The sequence below is a fragment of the Barbatula barbatula genome (assembly GCF_947034865.1).
Source record: "Barbatula barbatula genome assembly, chromosome: 3".
Taxonomy (NCBI): Eukaryota; Metazoa; Chordata; class Actinopteri; order Cypriniformes; family Nemacheilidae; genus Barbatula; species Barbatula barbatula.
Genome location: NC_136764.1, coordinates 15,524,539 through 15,543,254, shown reverse-complemented (window position 1 = coordinate 15,543,254; position 18,716 = coordinate 15,524,539). Strand labels below are relative to the sequence as shown.

The following is an 18,716-nucleotide window of genomic DNA, read 5'->3' as shown; positions in this document are numbered from 1 at the left end:
ATTGACTAAATATATTAATAACACTTAGATACTTACAATTTAGTGCTGTCGTTAATTGAAAAAGAATTAAGAGACCCAAATGCCCCCTTTGGTTGTATATCAAACTTTCATTTGCTTGTTTGATTTTGAGGTCAATCCTCTCACAGCATTACACATTATTTAAAGCCACGGGGTTTGATACTATTTAGGTGAAAATAAATGTTTATTTTTCCTAGATTAAGTTAAATTATAAAATAAGATATAGTGTAATGTTTAATGTAAAACATTTTACACATAAGGATTAAATTATAATACCAAATGTGAAAGCATCATGTGGCATGCCATGGGTTAAAAGACAACCATGGCAAACTCCTCACCCATATATTGATCTCTCCAGCTGATATGAAAACCAAATGAAAGTATACAAATAAAAAAGGAAGTAACAAAATCACATGTCTTGAGGTCTTACCTATTGTGTAGGTGGAGTCCTTCAGTGCGAGGTTGGTCAGTAGAAGCACACAGCTCCCTCCGTAGTGTGTGTGTGTGAGCTGGTGTTGATCAGAGTACTGTCACTTGAATAGGCAGTGAGTACTTTAGTAAATGACCAGCACATCTACAGTGAGAGCTGCTCATGGTGGTGACAAGGTGGGGTTGGATGGGGGAGGCTGGGTAGTGAAAGTGGAAAGATGAGGTCTTAAAGAGACAGTATTGGAGTCACCATCTGTTCAATTTGGCAGTGTCACAACTGAGTAAATATTAAGCAAAATATGCATTGTTCAGCACCTTTAAATATTAACCATTTGTTTAGATTATCTGTGTGTTCGCACAAAATTCAGGAACGACTGCCATTTGTTTGATCGCGTAACGAAGGGCTGTCAATAATTTATTAAAATGGAAAGCTTTTTTTACAATGCATTGTCAACACTTATTTTAAGTGCTTTGTAGAACTGCTTGCGGTTAATTATACAGACAAATAATTTGCTGATCAAAACATGTCTCCTAACTTATATAAATGTGTGTGATTTTAACAGACAAAGATTATGAGACAAAGAATAGCAACACTTAGAACAAGAGCAAATCAACCTTGAAAGTAAACAAGTCAAATTGAGGCCTCTGAATTTACTTGCATGCATCTACCCAAAAATACTGACAATCACTGAAGAGATTCCAATTACAAAGGAAGTCACTATATACTGTATCTAAGGATGATACGATAGGGCATGAAACACAACCCAGCTGAGACATCCACCTCACATCCTCATTGTTCCCTAAAATCCTAAAGAAATCCATAAACTAATTTAAGCTCCTTCTCAACAACACAGCTTTACTTTCAGAGCTTCACTGATGCCACTGTCTAAAATTTCAAACCACTGTGAAGGGTAAAGAGGTTGAATAAAAATTCATGCTTATAAGGTTATTCAAAGTTATGTGTTAATTCAATTAGCAGAGACATAGGCCTTTGGTCTACAAATTTAAGGTATTGCAACAAGGGCACTTTAAAACTAAAGGCCTTTTCAAAGGATGTTTTCCATGTTTATTAAAGGGGTCATATGTTGCGAATACGTGTTTTCCCATGTCTTTGGTGTGTCATAAGTTTCCCATGCATATATTAGACACGTAAAATTGAACAACAAAAGATGCATTCTATCTGAAAGTGAATGCTCACCCAGACCTGCCTGAAATACCTTGTGTAACCACACCCCGACAAACTTACGTCAGTTCATGGTATGATTTGACTAAGACCACCCAAATGTAAATGCAAGTAAGGTGGGCATACCTGTCAGTACAATTTCTTTGGAACCTGATGTTCCAATTCCTACGCACTGCTAAAATGTGTTTTTGAACCTTAAATCTTGTATACACGTTGCATTACATCTAAATCAAATAATAATATTTGTTTTTGCCGTGTCATATGACCCCTTTAATTGTTTTTTTGTATCATCCACCCGGTTCCAACATCCCCTTACAAAAGTAAAAGTGGCATTCAGATGGAAGGAAAGTCACGTTCCTGTGAGGGGTTGGGGCTTTGATAACAAGTCATGCACCATGCACTCTTTTTTAAAGAAGACGGAGACATATTTCAGATCTTCTAAAATACAGTTTTAATAAACTGGTTATAAATGCATTTTGAAACATGATATTTGACAGCTAGACATGCATACATTGTATGACTGTTCATTCCATGAAATTCTCTTTTTTACATTATTAAAAAATTAAATAAAATGTATTTCTACCATTCTACATTTTAAACAGTCATTTCTAATTATATGGATAGTTACATAGGTAACAGCTCTGGTCATAGCAAAACTAGTGTGATATACCACTAGACAAGTGTTATTAATGCCCCCATACTGTGCCCAGACATACACATGGCATTTAAATATTGTCATATGTACCTAGTTGGTGTTTTAATTGTGTTCTATTGCAATGCAGGCTTTTAAAATGCACATTAATAGTGGTTACATTCAGTAATGTGAAAAGGCTGTTTGTATATCATGCATGCATTCCTTTTTTATCACTTTTCCAAATGACTTAAATCTATTGTAATAAGCAGTATAGTGCATCTAATGAAGAAGTCTTGTCTCTCACTGCACAGCAGAATAATGCATTGATTGTGGCTATTTATCATCTGTCTTTAATTTATCAGCAATTATTCAATGCACCTTCAATAATCTCATCTGACATCTTATAAGACTTCACTATTGGTGCATAGTGGCAAAATCATAAAGACAAACTTCATTACACACACATTTTTGGTAAATTTAGCAATTCCGGTTTGCATAGTTATGTCTTCAAAAAATATTCAGCCTAAAACTATTTAACTGGGCTCAAATAATAACTCCTCAAATTGCTTCTTCAAATTATACAGCATCTCTGTAGAATAAAGGGTTTTCGGTCACAGTAAATTCACTTTAAACTTACAAAGTCCCACAGTTGAACTGTACAGCCAGGATGTTGTTGCTTACATATAGTAGATCATTTACAGTATTTGTCAATGTATTCAGTTCTATTTAAACGTTTGGGATAATGCTCCTACATCAAGTCACTTTCAACACACTACTGCTTTTGCTGTGACCTTTCATGCAGGGTCTTTGAAGTTGTTCCCCACCGAGCCCTGATCCAGAGTGCCCCGGAGAACACAGCATTAAAAAGGGCTTGCTGGAAGACAGATGGCCGGGAGAACACACCCTGCCTGCACACCTGGGCGTAGATCACCCAGAGAGGGCGTTGCATCCTAAAGTAAAAATCATTCACAATGTCATACTGCACTTAGTGTCACTGGGTTTGGTAAATGACGCGCTGATATATCATGGGTGTGCTTTTTCAGTGGGACAACAGCTTCACTTAGTGGTGAGGAATAAGCATTGCAGTATGTCACAGGTGCATGCTTGAGAAATGGTAAATAGATATATATTCAATGCATACCCATAGACTGAACAAAATACCTCCCCTATTCCCATTTGGCTTATGTTTCTCAAGTATACAAAGTCTTCAGATAAGCTTAAAAATATTACAATAAAATATAACTAACATCAAGGAAAAAGTGCTTTTTGCTCTCACTCGTTCTCTTTAAATGTTTAAAGTCGATCTTATTTATTACTTTTGTTTTAAAACCCTTCATTTTGTGCTCTATTGAATAAATGACCTCCACAGTGGAAGTCCTCTAAAGAAGGTAAAGATGGTTTTAGTCAATAAATACACCAAAAATAGCTGTGCACACTCTGCATATTATATTGACATTCCTCATTCACTCATGCCTAGCCTACGGTTGTAGTGAATACAATATTTCACATATTAATCACATGTCCATGTTGAAGGCCCTCATTAGAAGGTCCAGATCTCCCACACTGGCTGCCTGGAAAAGTTCTGGCTGGTCCATGAGGGAAAGGGCAATTCGCAGAGCAGCCCAAATATTGCTGGACATCACCTGATGACTCCTGCTCTTCCTCTGCTGGTGCAGTGCTGTCAGAAAGTGGCTCACTGCCTCCCTGTAGGAGAAATTTAATTTATGCATAAGCCTTTTTGAGAACAAGAACAGTTAAGAAACGTATTTCCCAAGGGTGCTGCAAGTGATTTTTCAACACCACACATAAAATGACACTTGTAAAAGACAAAAAGGTGTGTCTGTGACAGTCCTAGGAGGAAGAGCGTGCCAGAAAACTTCAGAGTATCGTAATGTTCTTTGCCTCTCAGTCCAGGAGGTATGTAATGCATGGCACATGCCCCTTTGGAAGTATGCTTGAAACTCTGAAGTACAATTACGGTTCTGACCTGATCATGACTCATGACCCCTAATTTACCAATTTTATGATATACAGTATTTAACAGGTGTTTTACCGATGTGCCCCTAGGTTGATGCAGCTGATGCCGAGGTTATATCTGGAGCGGATGAAGCCTGGCTGGAGCTCCAGAGCTCTGGTGTAAGCCTCTACTGCCTCTTCACTGTGGTCTCCATTAGCCAGCGTTGCCCCCAGGCGATTCCACAGTAAATAGTCCTGTGGAACATTCAGGATTAGAAAATGAGAGTTAACGTGGAAGTTCACACAAAAATCAACTCATGTTAGGGGAACTTCTGGTGTCTTCGGAGCACAAATAAAGATATTAAGGTGACATCCGAGAGATTTCCAGGCCGCCTCATAGACATCATGGTGTCAGTTTTTGCCAAGGTCCAGAAAATTACTAAAGACAACGTGAATTTTTTCCATCCGTGCATAGTGACTAAGTAGAACTTTTTTTAAGCGAAGAGAATGCTTTAAAACAAACTACAATACGACTTAAATCAATATATTCTCCTCTGTCTTTTCAGTGTATGGCACGTGTTCACGAGAGCACTTTTCTGCGTTGTGAGTCAGAACGCCCGTTTCCAATAGGGGCAAGCCCCATGCGGCGTTTAGCACACAAACCTAACACGCATGCGTCAAATTGCTCTCGCCCAAGAAGAAGACGAAGAAGTGCTCTCGTGAAAGCGGGCCATACAATGACAAGACAGAGGAGAATAAATTGATTAAAGTCAGTATTTTGGTTTGTTTTTCACACATCAAGCAAGCTCGTCGCGCAGAGTCACTATGCGCAGATGACAAAACTGACACCATGATGTCAATTAGACGGCCTGGAAATTCAATTCAATTCAATTCAATTCAATTCAATATATTGCTTTTCACAATTTGCACCGTTCCAAAGCAGCTTTACAGGGGAAAAATCGAAAAACAAAAAAAAGGTAAAACACATCACATGAATCTCTCGGATGTCACCTTAATATCTTTATTTGTGCTCCCTTCCTTGAACCGCCACCTTAACGTGGTGGAGGGGTTTGAGTACCCGAGTGACCCTAGGAGCTATGTTGTCGGGGGCTATATGCCCCTGGTAGGGTCTCCCAAGGCAAACAGGTCCTAGGCGACGGGTCAGACTAAGAGTGGTTCAAAAACCCCATATGATGTTTACAAAAACAAGGACCGTGACGTCGCCCGGTATGGCGCAACCGGGGCACCACCCTGGAGCCAGGCCCGGGGTCGGTGCTCGTATGCGAGCGCCTGGTGGCCGGGCCTTTCCCCACGGGGTCCGGCCGGGCTCAGCCCGAAGGAGCGACGTGGGGCCGCCTTCCCGTGGGCTCACCACGTGCGGGAGGGACCATAGGGGGTCGGTGCATTGTGGATCGGGCGGCAGTCGGAGGAGAGTGCCTCGACAGCCCGATCCCTGGACACGGAAGCTAGCTCTAGGGACGTGGAATGTCACCTCGCTGGCGGGGAAGGAGCCTGAGATGGTGCGGGAGGTTGAGAGGTTCCGACTAGAGATAGTCGGGATCACCTCTACGCATGGCTTGGGCTCTGGAACCACACTCCTCGAGAGAGGATGGACACTTCATCACTCTGGAGTTGCCCATGGTGAGAGGCGGCGGGCTGGTGTGGGTCTGCTTATAGCCCCCCAGCTCTCCCGCCATGTGTTGGAGTTTACCCCGGTGAACGAGAGGGTCGTTTCCCTGCGCCTACGGGTCGGGGTTAGGTCTCTCACTGTTGTTTGTGCCTACGGGCCGAACGGCAGTGCAGAGTACCCGACCTTCTTGGAGTCTCTGGGAGGGGTGCTGGAAAGTGCTCCGACTGGGGACTCGGTCGTCCTACTGGGGGACTTCAACGCCCATGTCGGCAACGACAGTGACACCTGGAGGGGCGTGATTGGGAGGAACGGCCCCCCTGATCTGAACCCGAGCGGTGTTCAGTTATTGGACTTCTGTGCTAGTCACAGTTTGTCTATAACGAACACCATGTTCAAGCATAAGGGTGTCCATCAGTGCACGTGGCACCAGGACACCCTAGGCCGCAGGTCGATGATCGACTTTGTGGTCGTTTCATCTGACCTGCGACCATATGTTTTGGACACTCGGGTTAAGAGAGGGGCGGAGCTGTCAACTGATCACCACCTGGTGGTGAGTTGGATCCGATGGCAGGAGAGGAAGCTGGACAGACTCGGCAGACCCAAACGTACTGTAAGGGTCTGCTGGGAACGCCTGGCGGAGTCTCCTGTCAGAGAGATCTTTAACTCCCACCTCCGACAGAGCTTCAACCAGATCCCGAGGGAGGCTGGAGACATTGAGTCCGAGTGGACCATGTTTTCCGCCTCCATTGTCGAAGCGGCCACTCGGAGCTGTGGCCGTAAGGTCTCCGGTGCCTGTCGAGGCGGGAATCCCCGAACCCGGTGGTGGACACCGGAAGTAAGGGAAACCGTCAAGCTGAAGAAGGAGTCTTATCGGGCCTGGTTGGCTTGTGGGACTCCTGAGGCAGCTGACAGGTACCGGCAGGCCAAGCGGACTGCTGCCCGGGTGGTTGTGGAGGCAAAAACTCGGGCCTGGGAGGAGTTTGGTGAGGCCATGGAGAAGGACTATCGACTGGCCTCGAAGAGATTCTGGCAAACCGTCCGGCGCCTCAGGAGAGGGAAACAGTGCCCTACCAACGCTGTTTACAGTGGAGGTGGGAGGCTGTTGACCTCAACTGGGGATGTCGTCGGTCGGTGGAAGGAGTACTTCGAGGATCTCCTCAATCCCACCGTCACGTCCTCCATTGAGGAAGCAGAGGCTGAGGGCTCAGAGGTGGACTCGCCCATCACCCAAGCCGAAGTCACTGAGGTAGTCAAGAAACTCCTCAGTGGCAGGGCACCGGGGGTGGATGAGATTCGCCCTGAGTACCTCATGTCTCTGGATGTTGTGGGGCTGTCTTGGCTGACACGCCTCTGCAGCATCGCGTGGCGGTCGGGGACAGTGCCTCTGGGATGGCAGACCGGGGTGGTGGTCCCTCTTTTTAAGAAGGGGGACCGGAGGGTGTGTTCCAACTACAGGGGGATCACACTTCTCAGCCTTCCCGGGAAAGTCTATGCCAGGGTACTGGAGAGGAGAATACGGCCGATAGTAGAACCTCGGATTCAGGAGGAACAGTGTGGTTTTCGTCCAGGCCGTGGAACACTGGACCAGCTCTACACCCTCTACAGGGTGCTGGAGGGTGCATGGGAGTTTGCTCAACCAATCCACATGTGTTTTGTGGATTTGGAGAAAGCATTCGACTGTGTCCCTCGCGGCATCCTGTGGAGGGTGCTTCGGGAGTATGGGGTCTGTGGTCCTTTGCTAAGGGCTGTCAGGTCCCTGTACGACCGAAGCAGGAGCTTGGTTCGCATTGCCGGCAGTAAGTCGGACCTGTTCCCAGTGCATGTCGGACTCCGGCAGGGCTGCCCTTTGTCACCGGTTCTGTTCGTAATTTTTATGGACAGAATTTCTAGGCGCAGCCAGGGGCCGGAGGGTGTCAGGTTTGGGGACCACACGATCTCGTCTCTGCTATTTGCGGATGATGTCGTCGTGTTGGCCCCTTCAAACCAGGACCTTCAGCATGCACTGGGACGGTTTACAGCAGAGTGTGAAGCGGCTGGAATGAAAATCAGTACCTCCAAATCCGAGGCCATGGTCCTCAGTCGGAAAAGGGTGGCTTGCCCACTTCAGGTTGGTGGAGAGTTCCTTCCTCAAGTGGAGGAGTTTAAGTATCTCGGGGTCTTGTTCACGAGTGAGGGAAGGATGGAACGGGAGATTGACAGACGGATCGGTGCAGCTTCTGCAGTAATGCGGTCGATGTACCGGTCCGTCGTGGTGAAGAAAGAGCTGAGCCGCAAGGCGAAGCTCTCAATTTACCGGTCAATCTACGTTCCTACTCTCACCTATGGTCATGAGCTTTGGGTCATGACCGAAAGGACAAGATCCCGGATACAGGCGGCTGAAATGAGCTTCCTCCGCAGGGTGGCTGGGCGATCCCTTAGAGATAGGGTGAGAAGCTCGGTCACCCGCGAGGAGCTCGGAGTAGAGCCGCTGCTCCTCCACATCGAGAGGGGTCAGCTGAGGTGGCTTGGGCATCTGTTACGGATGCCTACTGGACGCCTTCCTCGGAAGGTGTTCCGGGCCCGTCCGACCGGGAGGAGACCCCGGGGAAGACCTAGGACACGCTGGTGGGACTATGTCTCCCGGCTGGCCTGGGAACGCCTCGGTGTCCCCCCGGAAGAGCTGGAGGAAGTGTCTAGGGTGAGGGATGTCTGGGCATCTCTGCTTAGACTGCTGCCCCCGCGACCCGGTCCCGGATAAGCGGAAGAAAATGGATGGATGGATGGTGCTCCGAAGACGCCAGAAGTTCTCTAAACATGTTTAACGTCATGTGGGTGAGTAAAAAAATCACACAAAGTAGATTTTTGGGTGAATTTCCCCTTTAAAAGCACTGCAGGGTCAGATGGTTTTCAAATTGTGGTGCAGGTACTACCAGAGGCCACAAGGGGGTGCTAGATAGTCAGTGGAAGATGAAAGAAGAAATTCAAAGATTTTACAAATCATATTCATAAAGTATGGAAATAAAAACAAAAAGATTTTTGAAACAATAAATTGATTAAATGAAAAAGTCTCAATTATTATATTTTGTACATCTGGAAAAAAGTAAATAAAATAAGTTTATCTTAAATATGTGCTTACAATATCTATACTATAAAAGGGATGTATATATGACCCTGACTGTGATTTCTAATTATGACATTAGGCGCATCGGTCATAATCTCAACACATACAGTGCGTCTGCGCTGGCGTGGTGAGTGTCAGTGGTAGCATCATCCCTCGTGTGAAGACTCCACCGACCTGCGCGACTACCGACCAAGCTGATTCACTGGCACTTTCATAATGCTCCTCTCTACATGCACTACACCAACACCACTACCTGTTTATTTAAGATGGAACCTTCGCTCTCTCCCCTAGAACCCTGTCTGCTAAAGTGACATCCTCTCTTCCCTCCAACTTTGCATCTCTAGAGGCTTAAACTGCCAACGACACCTTATGCTCAACACTTACATCCGGTCTAGATAACCTTTGTCCTCTGTCCTCCAGCCCAGCTCTTACATCCTCCGTGAACAACGGAGTACACTCAGGGCTGCTGAAAGGAAATGGCGCAAGACCAAGAATCCTGCTGACCTAAGGGACTACCCATCACTACTCTCCTCTTTCTCTGCTAGTGTTACCACAGCTAAACCGTCTTTCTATTCCACCAAGGTGAGCAATGCACCTAACACTCTGCAGCTTTTCAAGACCATTTACTTTCTCCTTTGCCCCCCTCCTCCCCCGCCGATTTCATCTTTGAATGCGGAGGACTTCACTGTATTTTTCACTGAGAAAACATCATCCCTCAGCAAACAATTTTCAGCACCTCAGACCTTGGTACACACTACCCTCACTTCAAACATCAAACTCTCCTCTTTCGCTCCACTGACTGATACAAGTCACCCGACTTCTCTCCAGCTACCCCACCACCTGTCTCCTTGACCCAAACCCCTCCCATCTCCTTCAGGCCATATCCAGCACACTCACACACATCAACAACACCTTCCTGCTCACCGGCACTTTTCCATCCACATTCAAACAGGCCCAGGTAACGCCCCTACTTAAGAAACCCACATTGGACCCCTCTACTACCGACAGATAGAGAGGCCTGTCTCTCTCCGCCGGCCGCCCATTTATTGCAAAAACTCTTGAAAGGGCAGTTTTCAACCAGGTGTCTTTCTACCTATCCCAGAACAAACTACTGCATGACAAGCAGTCTGGCTTCAAAACAAACCACTCTACTGAGACTGCACTGCTATCGGTCACAGAAGCACTTCGGCTAGCCGAGGCGGAATCTAAATCCTTGGTCTGATTCTGCTAGACCTATCTGCAGCGTTTGACACTGTCAATAACCAGATACTGCTAGCAACCCTGTTAGGGCATCTCAGGCACTCCTCTCTGCTGGTTCAAATCCTACCTCTCCGGCAGATCCTTCAGGGTGTCATGGAGGGGCTTGCTGTCCACTGCTCACTACATGATCACTGGGGTCGGTCCTTGGACCACTGCTTTTTTCCATCTACATGACATCCTTGGACCCATCATACGGGCACATAGCTTCTTGTATCATTGCTATGCTGATCTTCATCTCGTTCCACCCAGACGATACCAGTGTAGCAGCTCGCATAACAGCCTGACTAGAAGACATCTTAGCTTGGATGAAAGAGCATCACCTCCAGCTGAACCCGGCCAAGACAGAACTACTTGTGTTTCTGGCACACCCCATGGTGCAACACGATCTCACCATCCAACTTGGCAATACCACAGTCACTCCTTCCAAAACAGCCAGGAACCTCAGAGTCATATTCGATGAACAGCTGTCCTTCAATGATTACATTGCAAAGATAACACGATCATGCCGATATGCCTTATTCAATAATAGAAAGGTTAGACCCAATGTCTGCATAAACAACTCTGCAGCATTCAAAAAATGTAATGACTGTGACCGTCTCGCTTACCTCGGGTCGCACAGACAGTGCAGCGTTGAAGGCATCCACAGCTTTGTCAAACTCTGAGCTGAGGTTGAAGAGCACACCCAGACCTGTCTGGAGATCAGGGTCCACTACTTCTGCATTCTGCTGCACTGCTTCCTGATACAGATCCAACACTTCCACCAGTTGAGAACTAAACACACATCCCATCATGAAAACCTACGCAGCTTAACAACATACGTTAAGGATGCTGGTCTCACAACCAAATATTTTACCAAACATACTCTACAGGGGACCTAAAGTTCTTGGCTTCTAGATATATGTTTAAGCATTTGTGAATTGTGTTTGTGACCTAAAGCTGTATTTTATTAAATTTGGCAAAATGTAGTTCTGAAAATAAATAAACTGAGATGCACTGAGTTAGATCAGCTCAACAAAGTAGACTGTACCATCCGAGAGTAGAGATGGGGGAGATGGAGGATCCTCTGCGGCGAGGCAGCGGGGAGCCGTCCAGAGGGCTCCTGTGCTGCAGCAGATGTCTGTATCTGGGGTTATATCTGATCCAGCGGTGGAGAGCCCCACATGCTTCCTGTTGTTGGCCTGTGTTAGTCAGGCTCACTGCCAGGGCCATTAGAGCCTTTAGATTATTTGGGCGAAGCTCCAAACATCTGTTAAACCAGGAAAGAAAGATACAAGGGAGTGAGCGAGTAAAGTGAAAAACAGTAAGAAGAAATTGAGACGTACAGATAATGAGTGAGTGACAGTTAATGAAGGCAGAAAAAGGAAGCTGACCTATACACTTTAACCACGGAAGAGTGTGTCACTGTATCTGGATGATTTTCTATATAGGCATACATTAAGCATAGGCTACTCGATATAAAATTAATAGAAGGTTCAGTGATAAGCCACATGATTAATTGTACAGTCTTTAACCCAGCAGATGTTTCAATGATTTGTGGATTTAGGAAATAAATCCTGAACACCCTGCTTTCTTTAAGACGATTCAGATTCATCACAGTGTCCCAAAAGCCTGTGTAATCCCTGACAAAAGGTCATTAATATGTTGTATTTACAACTTCCCTCACCCTCAGAGAACAGATCAATAAATGGGGGATTTTACACAGTTTCGTTCATTCTGACTGCTTTACAATGTTTAACATGCTGGCTTCTCATGCTTAACCTAGTGAACTTGTTAAAAAACGAGTTGGACATATGACGTAGTATTTCTGTGCTTAATACACACCCCCAACTTGTTTCGGAAAGTTTTTTAATAAGTCTGGATCCCTGTTTTGTAACAAAAAACAGGGATCCAACAGACGACCCGCCTACCATCAAGTTTGGCTGCACTGCGTCAAGATTGGCTGCGCTGTGCGCCTGCAGCTCGTTACACTTTTGATAGTGAGAGAAGTCAGTCGTTCTTTTTCTGATCACGGCATTTCAGTGATGAATGTTATATAAACGCCGGATATAATGCTGAATTTGGGGATTGCTTGGCACGGTTCCAGTCCTAAAAGATGCCAGATATGAACCGCAGGTGGTAGGTAAAACCAAGTCATATGTCTGTGTTTTCTTAGCAATCGCCGTGTAACGTTACGTGCATAATGTAAAAAACATGAAGGGATTAATGCGATGATGTTAGTTCCATCCCTCCTGCCTTTTCCGGAATTTTCCGGAAATAATCATACAGCTGTATCTGTCTTTTATAAATGTGATCAAAATAAATACTCTTCGCAGATACAACGTATGCAATACTACTGTACTAGGTACTCAAGATTAATATGAGATTGGCAGACACTGCGTGTGTAACCCCAACTTTAACGCTCATCTGGCAAACATCAAGCATTAATCGCTATACTCCTGTGAATGTCTACTGACCTCTGCAGACAAACAATGGCTGCCTGCTCATTCTCATTCTCTGCCTGCGCGGTCCCCAAAACCTGCCAAGCCTATGTGGAGAACAATAAGCATTACAATATAAAAAAACAAGCATCATTATAGCCAAAATAATAGACTGAAATAGCTTGAAGGGAAGCATAAAAAAAAAGTAAAATTACCAGGGCTGACAGTTTTATAAAACATATCATTGTGCCCTTGCTTGTTCAGTGAATTTAATGGAATCTCACTCAAGTAACATTGACGGTGGATTGTAACATGGTTTTTATACGAATTAGACAGGATCGCATTCATAAGCCATCCCAGAGGTTTACGCCATCTGTCCTCCATCATCTCGGCTCATAAAACATGGGAAATTTCATTAAATGCCCAGCGTTGCAGACTGAGCAATGCTCCACTGTCCATCACATATGCTTGCTTTGGGCAGTAAAAAAATCTAAAAACATCAAGTCGGGAGGTTATGTAATCTGTCGCCTTTCGTAAGGAGGAGATCCTGAGTAAAAGGATTTGAACTGGACATGAACTGGTTGTTCAGCACTTCTGTGATTCACTCGGGACGAGAGCCGAGAGCGAACTGTGGATTTCAGAAAACACAGTGGACCAAAGTCCTCTTTTCAGATGAAAGAACATTTTGTATTAAATTTGGAAATCAAGGTCCCAGAGTCTGGAGGAAGAGTAGAGAGGCACAGAATCCATGTTGCTTGAAATCCAGTGTGAAGTTTCCACAGTCAGTGATGTTTGGGCTGACATGTCATATGCTGGTGTTGGTCCACTGTGTTTTCTGAAGTCCACAGACCACGCAGCCATCTATCAGGACATTTTTGAGCACTTCTTTCTGCTGGTATGCTGATTTCATTTTCCAGCAGGACTTGGTACCTGCCCACACTACCAAAAGGTACCAAAAGCTGGTTTAATGACCATGGTGTTACTGTGCTTGATTGGCCAGCAAACCCGCCTGACCCTCTATGGGGTTTTGTCAAGAGGAAGATGAGAAGACACCAGACAATGCAGATGACATGAAGGCCGTTATCAGCAACCTGGGCTTCCATTTCACCTGAGCAGTGCCACAGACTGATTGCCACCATGCCACGCTGCTTTGATGCAGTAATTTTAAGAAACCCCAATTCAAAAGGTGCATAGAAATGAACATGCTTTACAGAAGCCTGACATTTCTGTAAAAAATATCCTTTTTTTATTGATCTTATGTAATATTATAATTTTCAGAATTTTGGGTTTTCATTATCTGTAAGCCATAATCATCACAATTTCACGAAATAAAGGCTTGAAATATTTCACCTTGTGTGTAATGAATCTATATAATATATTGATTTTACTTTCTGAAATGAGTGACAAAAAATATTGACGGTTTTCACGATATTGTAATTAATTGAGATGCACCTGTATATTTTCTACTAACCAAACCCATTATAATAAGTGTGCTTCTAACAGCTAAATATACAGAAAATGTAAAAAGATTTTAATAAATCGTTACGGCTAAATACATGAAATACAGAAGAATCCTCATTAAAGCTACAACATCAAATAGATTTCTTCTTTTCTTTCGTTCTTTGATTAACATTGGTGACTGGAGTCACATCAGCACATTTAAGGATGCAGCCCTTTTAAGAGCTGCCGCTCTAAGCAGGTCTAATACGCTTCCTAATTTCACAACTCTTCATTAATTTAAGACTTTATTGAATTCGTTGAAGACCGTGCTTGCGAAAATTTCATACAAAATGTGCCCTCGGACAAAAAGAGAAGTTAATACTGGTGCACTGTCTGACCTTTTCTGACGCAGCCTTTAGCCCATGTTTTCACCAGATGGGACCGCTGTCGCGTTGAGCGTGTTCCACAGCCAGAAGCTGTCAATCTATACTGGACGTGCCAATACAGCCATTTCAAATCGTGCCTAAGTAGTTTTACTATTTTCCCTGCCTTTGACGAGTTATCTCGTCATTTAAAAATCAACAGTTTCCTGCCAAAGACTAGTTATTACGGCAAGTGTTTGTACTGTTGTACAGCAGGTGGCGCTGTTACACCCCTAGAAAAACTACAGAATCTCTTAAGCTAGAACATATATATTTGATCTTTTTTGGGGTAAATACTGTATCTGTTTTTAATCATTGTTCGGAGTCTAATCTGGGCTTTAACAAAAAAATGCTAATTATCTCAGTTTTTTAATCAAAGGGATGAATTTTTGGAGAACCTACCCACATCTAAGAGGTGATAAAAAGAACAAATGAAGATAGAAGAATACGGTTCATTTTGTTTGAAAGCAGAGACTCTTCTGTTCACTGTTCTTTCCTTTGATATATTGTTTTTCCATATATTCATTACAGAAAATGTAAAGTGAGCCATCAAAATTTAGTGAAAATGTTAAAAGATGCTTGCGCTGGCTTTAAAAAAAAAAAGCTGGCGTGTAAAGAGTTAATGGCCTTTATATGAATAAGAGCTTGATTAACGCTTAATAAATGTCTGGCAAATTCTCCAGAGTCATGATAACAGATGGAGGCTTTTACCTCTGAGTCCTGAGGGTCCTGTAAGATAGCAGCTTCCAGCAAGAGTACAGCGCTGTTTAGATCACCCTCTCTCCACTTCTGCATGCCCTGCTCAAATGCATTGCTGTAGTCTTTGTACGGGTTATTGGAATGAAAGAAGTAACCCTGAAAGCAAAAGAACCAAAGAACACAGCTGTGAATCTAAATTCTATATTTAATAGAGTACTCGAGTATAGCGCTAAGTGTGATGCTTTTATATATCTAGGATCATGCTGTGGTCTTAAATATTGCAGTGAAAAGAGCGGTTGGGTTTATCAGAGGCGTGTGGAGAAGGAAAGGGCACAGGAACCCAAACTTCACATGATCTTCAACACATGCCCAACACTCATACTACACTACGGTATCTCTGTCCAGGACACTACACATCAAAGTGGGAGCTTCAAAGACCCCCCTATGGTGAAAATTTTTTTTTTACTGTTATTTATATGTCTATGCTGCGTTTTTTGTGTTTTAAGACAAACCGTGTGCAAATTTAAGAGTTAACACCATTCGTCACCATGGAATTAAAAGTTCCATCTGATATTATTGTCAAAATTTAGTTATTCACATATTCTTATTCTGTGACAACTTATTTACAGGTTTTGTCTTTTCTTTTTTCATTATTTTGTGCACATTTTGGGACTTACTTTAGAAAACAGAAAGGTTCCATCTACAAGCTCAAATGGAATGCAAAAGCTCAATATAACAAAACTGCTCAGAATGCAGATAGAACAACCTTATACTGTAATTCCAAGACGACACGTTGCTAAGTATTGTCTCGCTCAAACTGCATACCAAATACATTTGTGCTACAGAGATTAAAAATGAATTAAATGATGCGATTTGTTAAGGAGGCTTGTGTTGTCTCTTGTAAGTGACTTTCCTCTGGCGGACAATAAAACAGACATTCATGACTCAGTATTTGACTAGTCATGTAAGCAAATTAAAAAAACAAACATGTAAAAATCAAAGTCAACAAACCATGATTACTCTTGTTTTTTCCACATAAGACATTATCATAAGATCTGTGGTGGTTTTTATCTGAACTTTCTTTGCTGCTTGGAACCACACAATGATGGAACATGAGAGCGCATTTTAGATGAAAGCGAGAATTATCTGACATCTGGAGTCTGCAGCCTTTGAAGTGTTAATCTAGTCCTGTACCAATTCTGCCGTCATGGACATTTTTTTAATACTGATGGTCTGAAAGCATAATCTTCAAGCAATCTCATTGGGCGGTGGGGTATAGCACATTAGATTGGATGCCAATAACCTAAGTGCTTTCTGATTGGGTAATGTTCTGTAAAATGCCTTTCTTTTTTGTTTATTCACAACGAGCCTTCAGATATGTTTGTGTTCATTTACAGCTGTCTGAATGATGAGAATTGCATGAAGTCATCATCATGATGCAGAGCATTCTGACTGGTTGAGAGATACCTTTTCAGTGGGCGAGAAGTTGAGTGGAACCTGGCCTTCACTGTCAGCATCCTCCAGCCAGTTCCGGCGTGCCAGCTCCTCCCACTCAGCCTGCATTTTATCCCAGAACTCAGTATCTGACTGCAGGAGAAAGACACATAAATTGTAAACACAGCCTGTATTGGAATATCACATACAAGAGGCCCACACGGGATGGCCTTCATAAAAACTGTTTTAACAACAATGTATCCTTGCTGGGAACACTGAGGATACACTTGGCAGCATGATCTGTGCTTTTTGATTCTAATTGTTCCCCATAGGAGCAATGATACTCACACACGCTCCAGTTTTATAAGGAAATATAATTTTTATCTATAAAAGCCTTAATGGGATTTGAAGCCGGAAGGTAAAAAAGTCAAAGAGCCATATTCGTCTTCTTTATGGATCCACCATCATCTACAGGAAGCACATTAATAACAGGATTACTGACAGACCTCTCCGATTGCATACAGTATCCAGTTTATATCAATCTGAGAGGTCAGCAAAAGGGGTGCTCAAATCTGTGTGTGTGTGTATGTATGACGTATTCATTCAGTAAGATTAATGTGTTGGTAATAGATCTTTATTATAGATATAAGTCTGAGCAGATTCCAGTTAGCCTATCATTGACTGTAAACCCCAGTATTATGATAAATGACCCTTGTGTGTGTTGCAAAATACTACATACTTACAGTGTGGAGTTTACGTCCTTGATTCTGATTGGTCAATAGTATCACCTATCTTTATCAAATTAAACAAAACATTCTCTTGCTGTTCACAGTCAATCAGTGACGAAGCTGTTTATTTATAATTTTACAGTACACAGTGTGTAAATGCACATGTATTCTGAGTCAAGCGAAAATGACATGCTTCGTGTATGGCAATCTACAAGACCAAAATATATTGTGATTAAGAATATTCATTCAATGACTGAATTTTGGGTTATCTTCGTTTCCTCGAAACAGAACAGAAATCAGCTCATTGAACAGGTCCAATCAGCCCAGCTGCCAACTTGTTTTATCAGCCTCACACAGCGGCTGACCCTATAAACTCCATTCACCACCATGACATAATGTAAAAGACGGTTCATTCATTCATCCGTGCGCTTGTCTAGCATCCATTTTTGTTTTTGGCTCCCTCAAGAGTGGATTCGACTAAAATATCTTTCTGTGTTTCATTTTTGCTGGCAGTTCAAATTAATCTTGTGACACAGTTTAAGACATCCTCTTCCAGTTGATCCTCTATTTAGTATTTGCATTAAAAGGAAACGAGGAAGAGTGCTGCATCTGCGACTAAGGTAGTAGCTAGATGAGCCAATTAATCACAGAAAATCCACCACACACACAAACACGTCCCCAGACACACGCACAGTCATCCTTGCCATTTGCATGATTGCTATTCTGGGTTAGATGAAATCGAAATAAATGGCACGGATATCACTCCAGAAGAATATGGATGATCAATCTAGTCCTAGATTGCGATTTCTTCCAAGCACTTCTGTTGCAATGATAAAGAGGCGCTGTGCAGATGCAACACCCCAAAGGATCTCTAGAGTCATTAATCTATGCTCAAATATCTGCCTGCTTGCACAGCCACCCTGGACACCTGTTTTATACTTTTTTCATGATCGGGCGAGAGAAAGGGGGTGGGATCAGGAAAGGAACTCGACCCGGGACTCGAACTCGGGTCGCCCGGAGCGCAACAGCGCTGTATGTCGGAGCATGTTACCGCAAGGCTATCGGCTCCGACGTATGTGCATGTATTTTAATGAATATGATGCACAGCCATGTTTAAAATTAAGACCACAGGCTTCTCCTTCAATTTCCAAAGCGTCATCTACATGCATCAATAATTATTAACTTACAAAAACTAAAAATTCCACTTTACTAGTAGTTTACTAGGATGACAAGATGTGCTGCAAAACTTACAGTATCTCATGCTTTCCATTGAAGATTCTTGCACGTTTCTGAGTTTGCATCAGTATATTGATTATATCTCAGTGTCACTGTTATATATAGCTACACAGCTGCCCTGGCTTACTGC

General features: G+C 43.4%; 1 protein-coding gene across 4 annotated transcripts in view; it reads right to left on the bottom strand.

Annotated features, from left to right (window-relative positions):
- Nucleotides 1–2,060: 2,060 nt before the first annotated feature.
- The window catches only part of pex5lb (peroxisomal biogenesis factor 5-like b), a 38,093-nt gene continuing 21,437 nt past the window's right edge, over nt 2,061–18,716 (bottom strand). For all 4 annotated transcript variants that reach the window (XM_079453688.1, XM_079453686.1, XM_079453689.1 and 1 more), the window contains 7 exons: nt 16,656–16,775; nt 15,201–15,344; nt 12,664–12,734; nt 11,238–11,456; nt 10,816–10,981; nt 4,318–4,475; nt 2,061–3,968 (listed from right to left, as the gene is read on the bottom strand). In XM_079453688.1, coding sequence (XP_079309814.1) covers nt 3,779–3,968; nt 4,318–4,475; nt 10,816–10,981; nt 11,238–11,456; nt 12,664–12,734; nt 15,201–15,344; nt 16,656–16,775 — 1,068 coding nt within the window. In that variant the 3' untranslated portion in view covers nt 2,061–3,778. The remainder of the gene's footprint in view (nt 3,969–4,317; nt 4,476–10,815; nt 10,982–11,237; nt 11,457–12,663; nt 12,735–15,200; nt 15,345–16,655; nt 16,776–18,716) is intronic.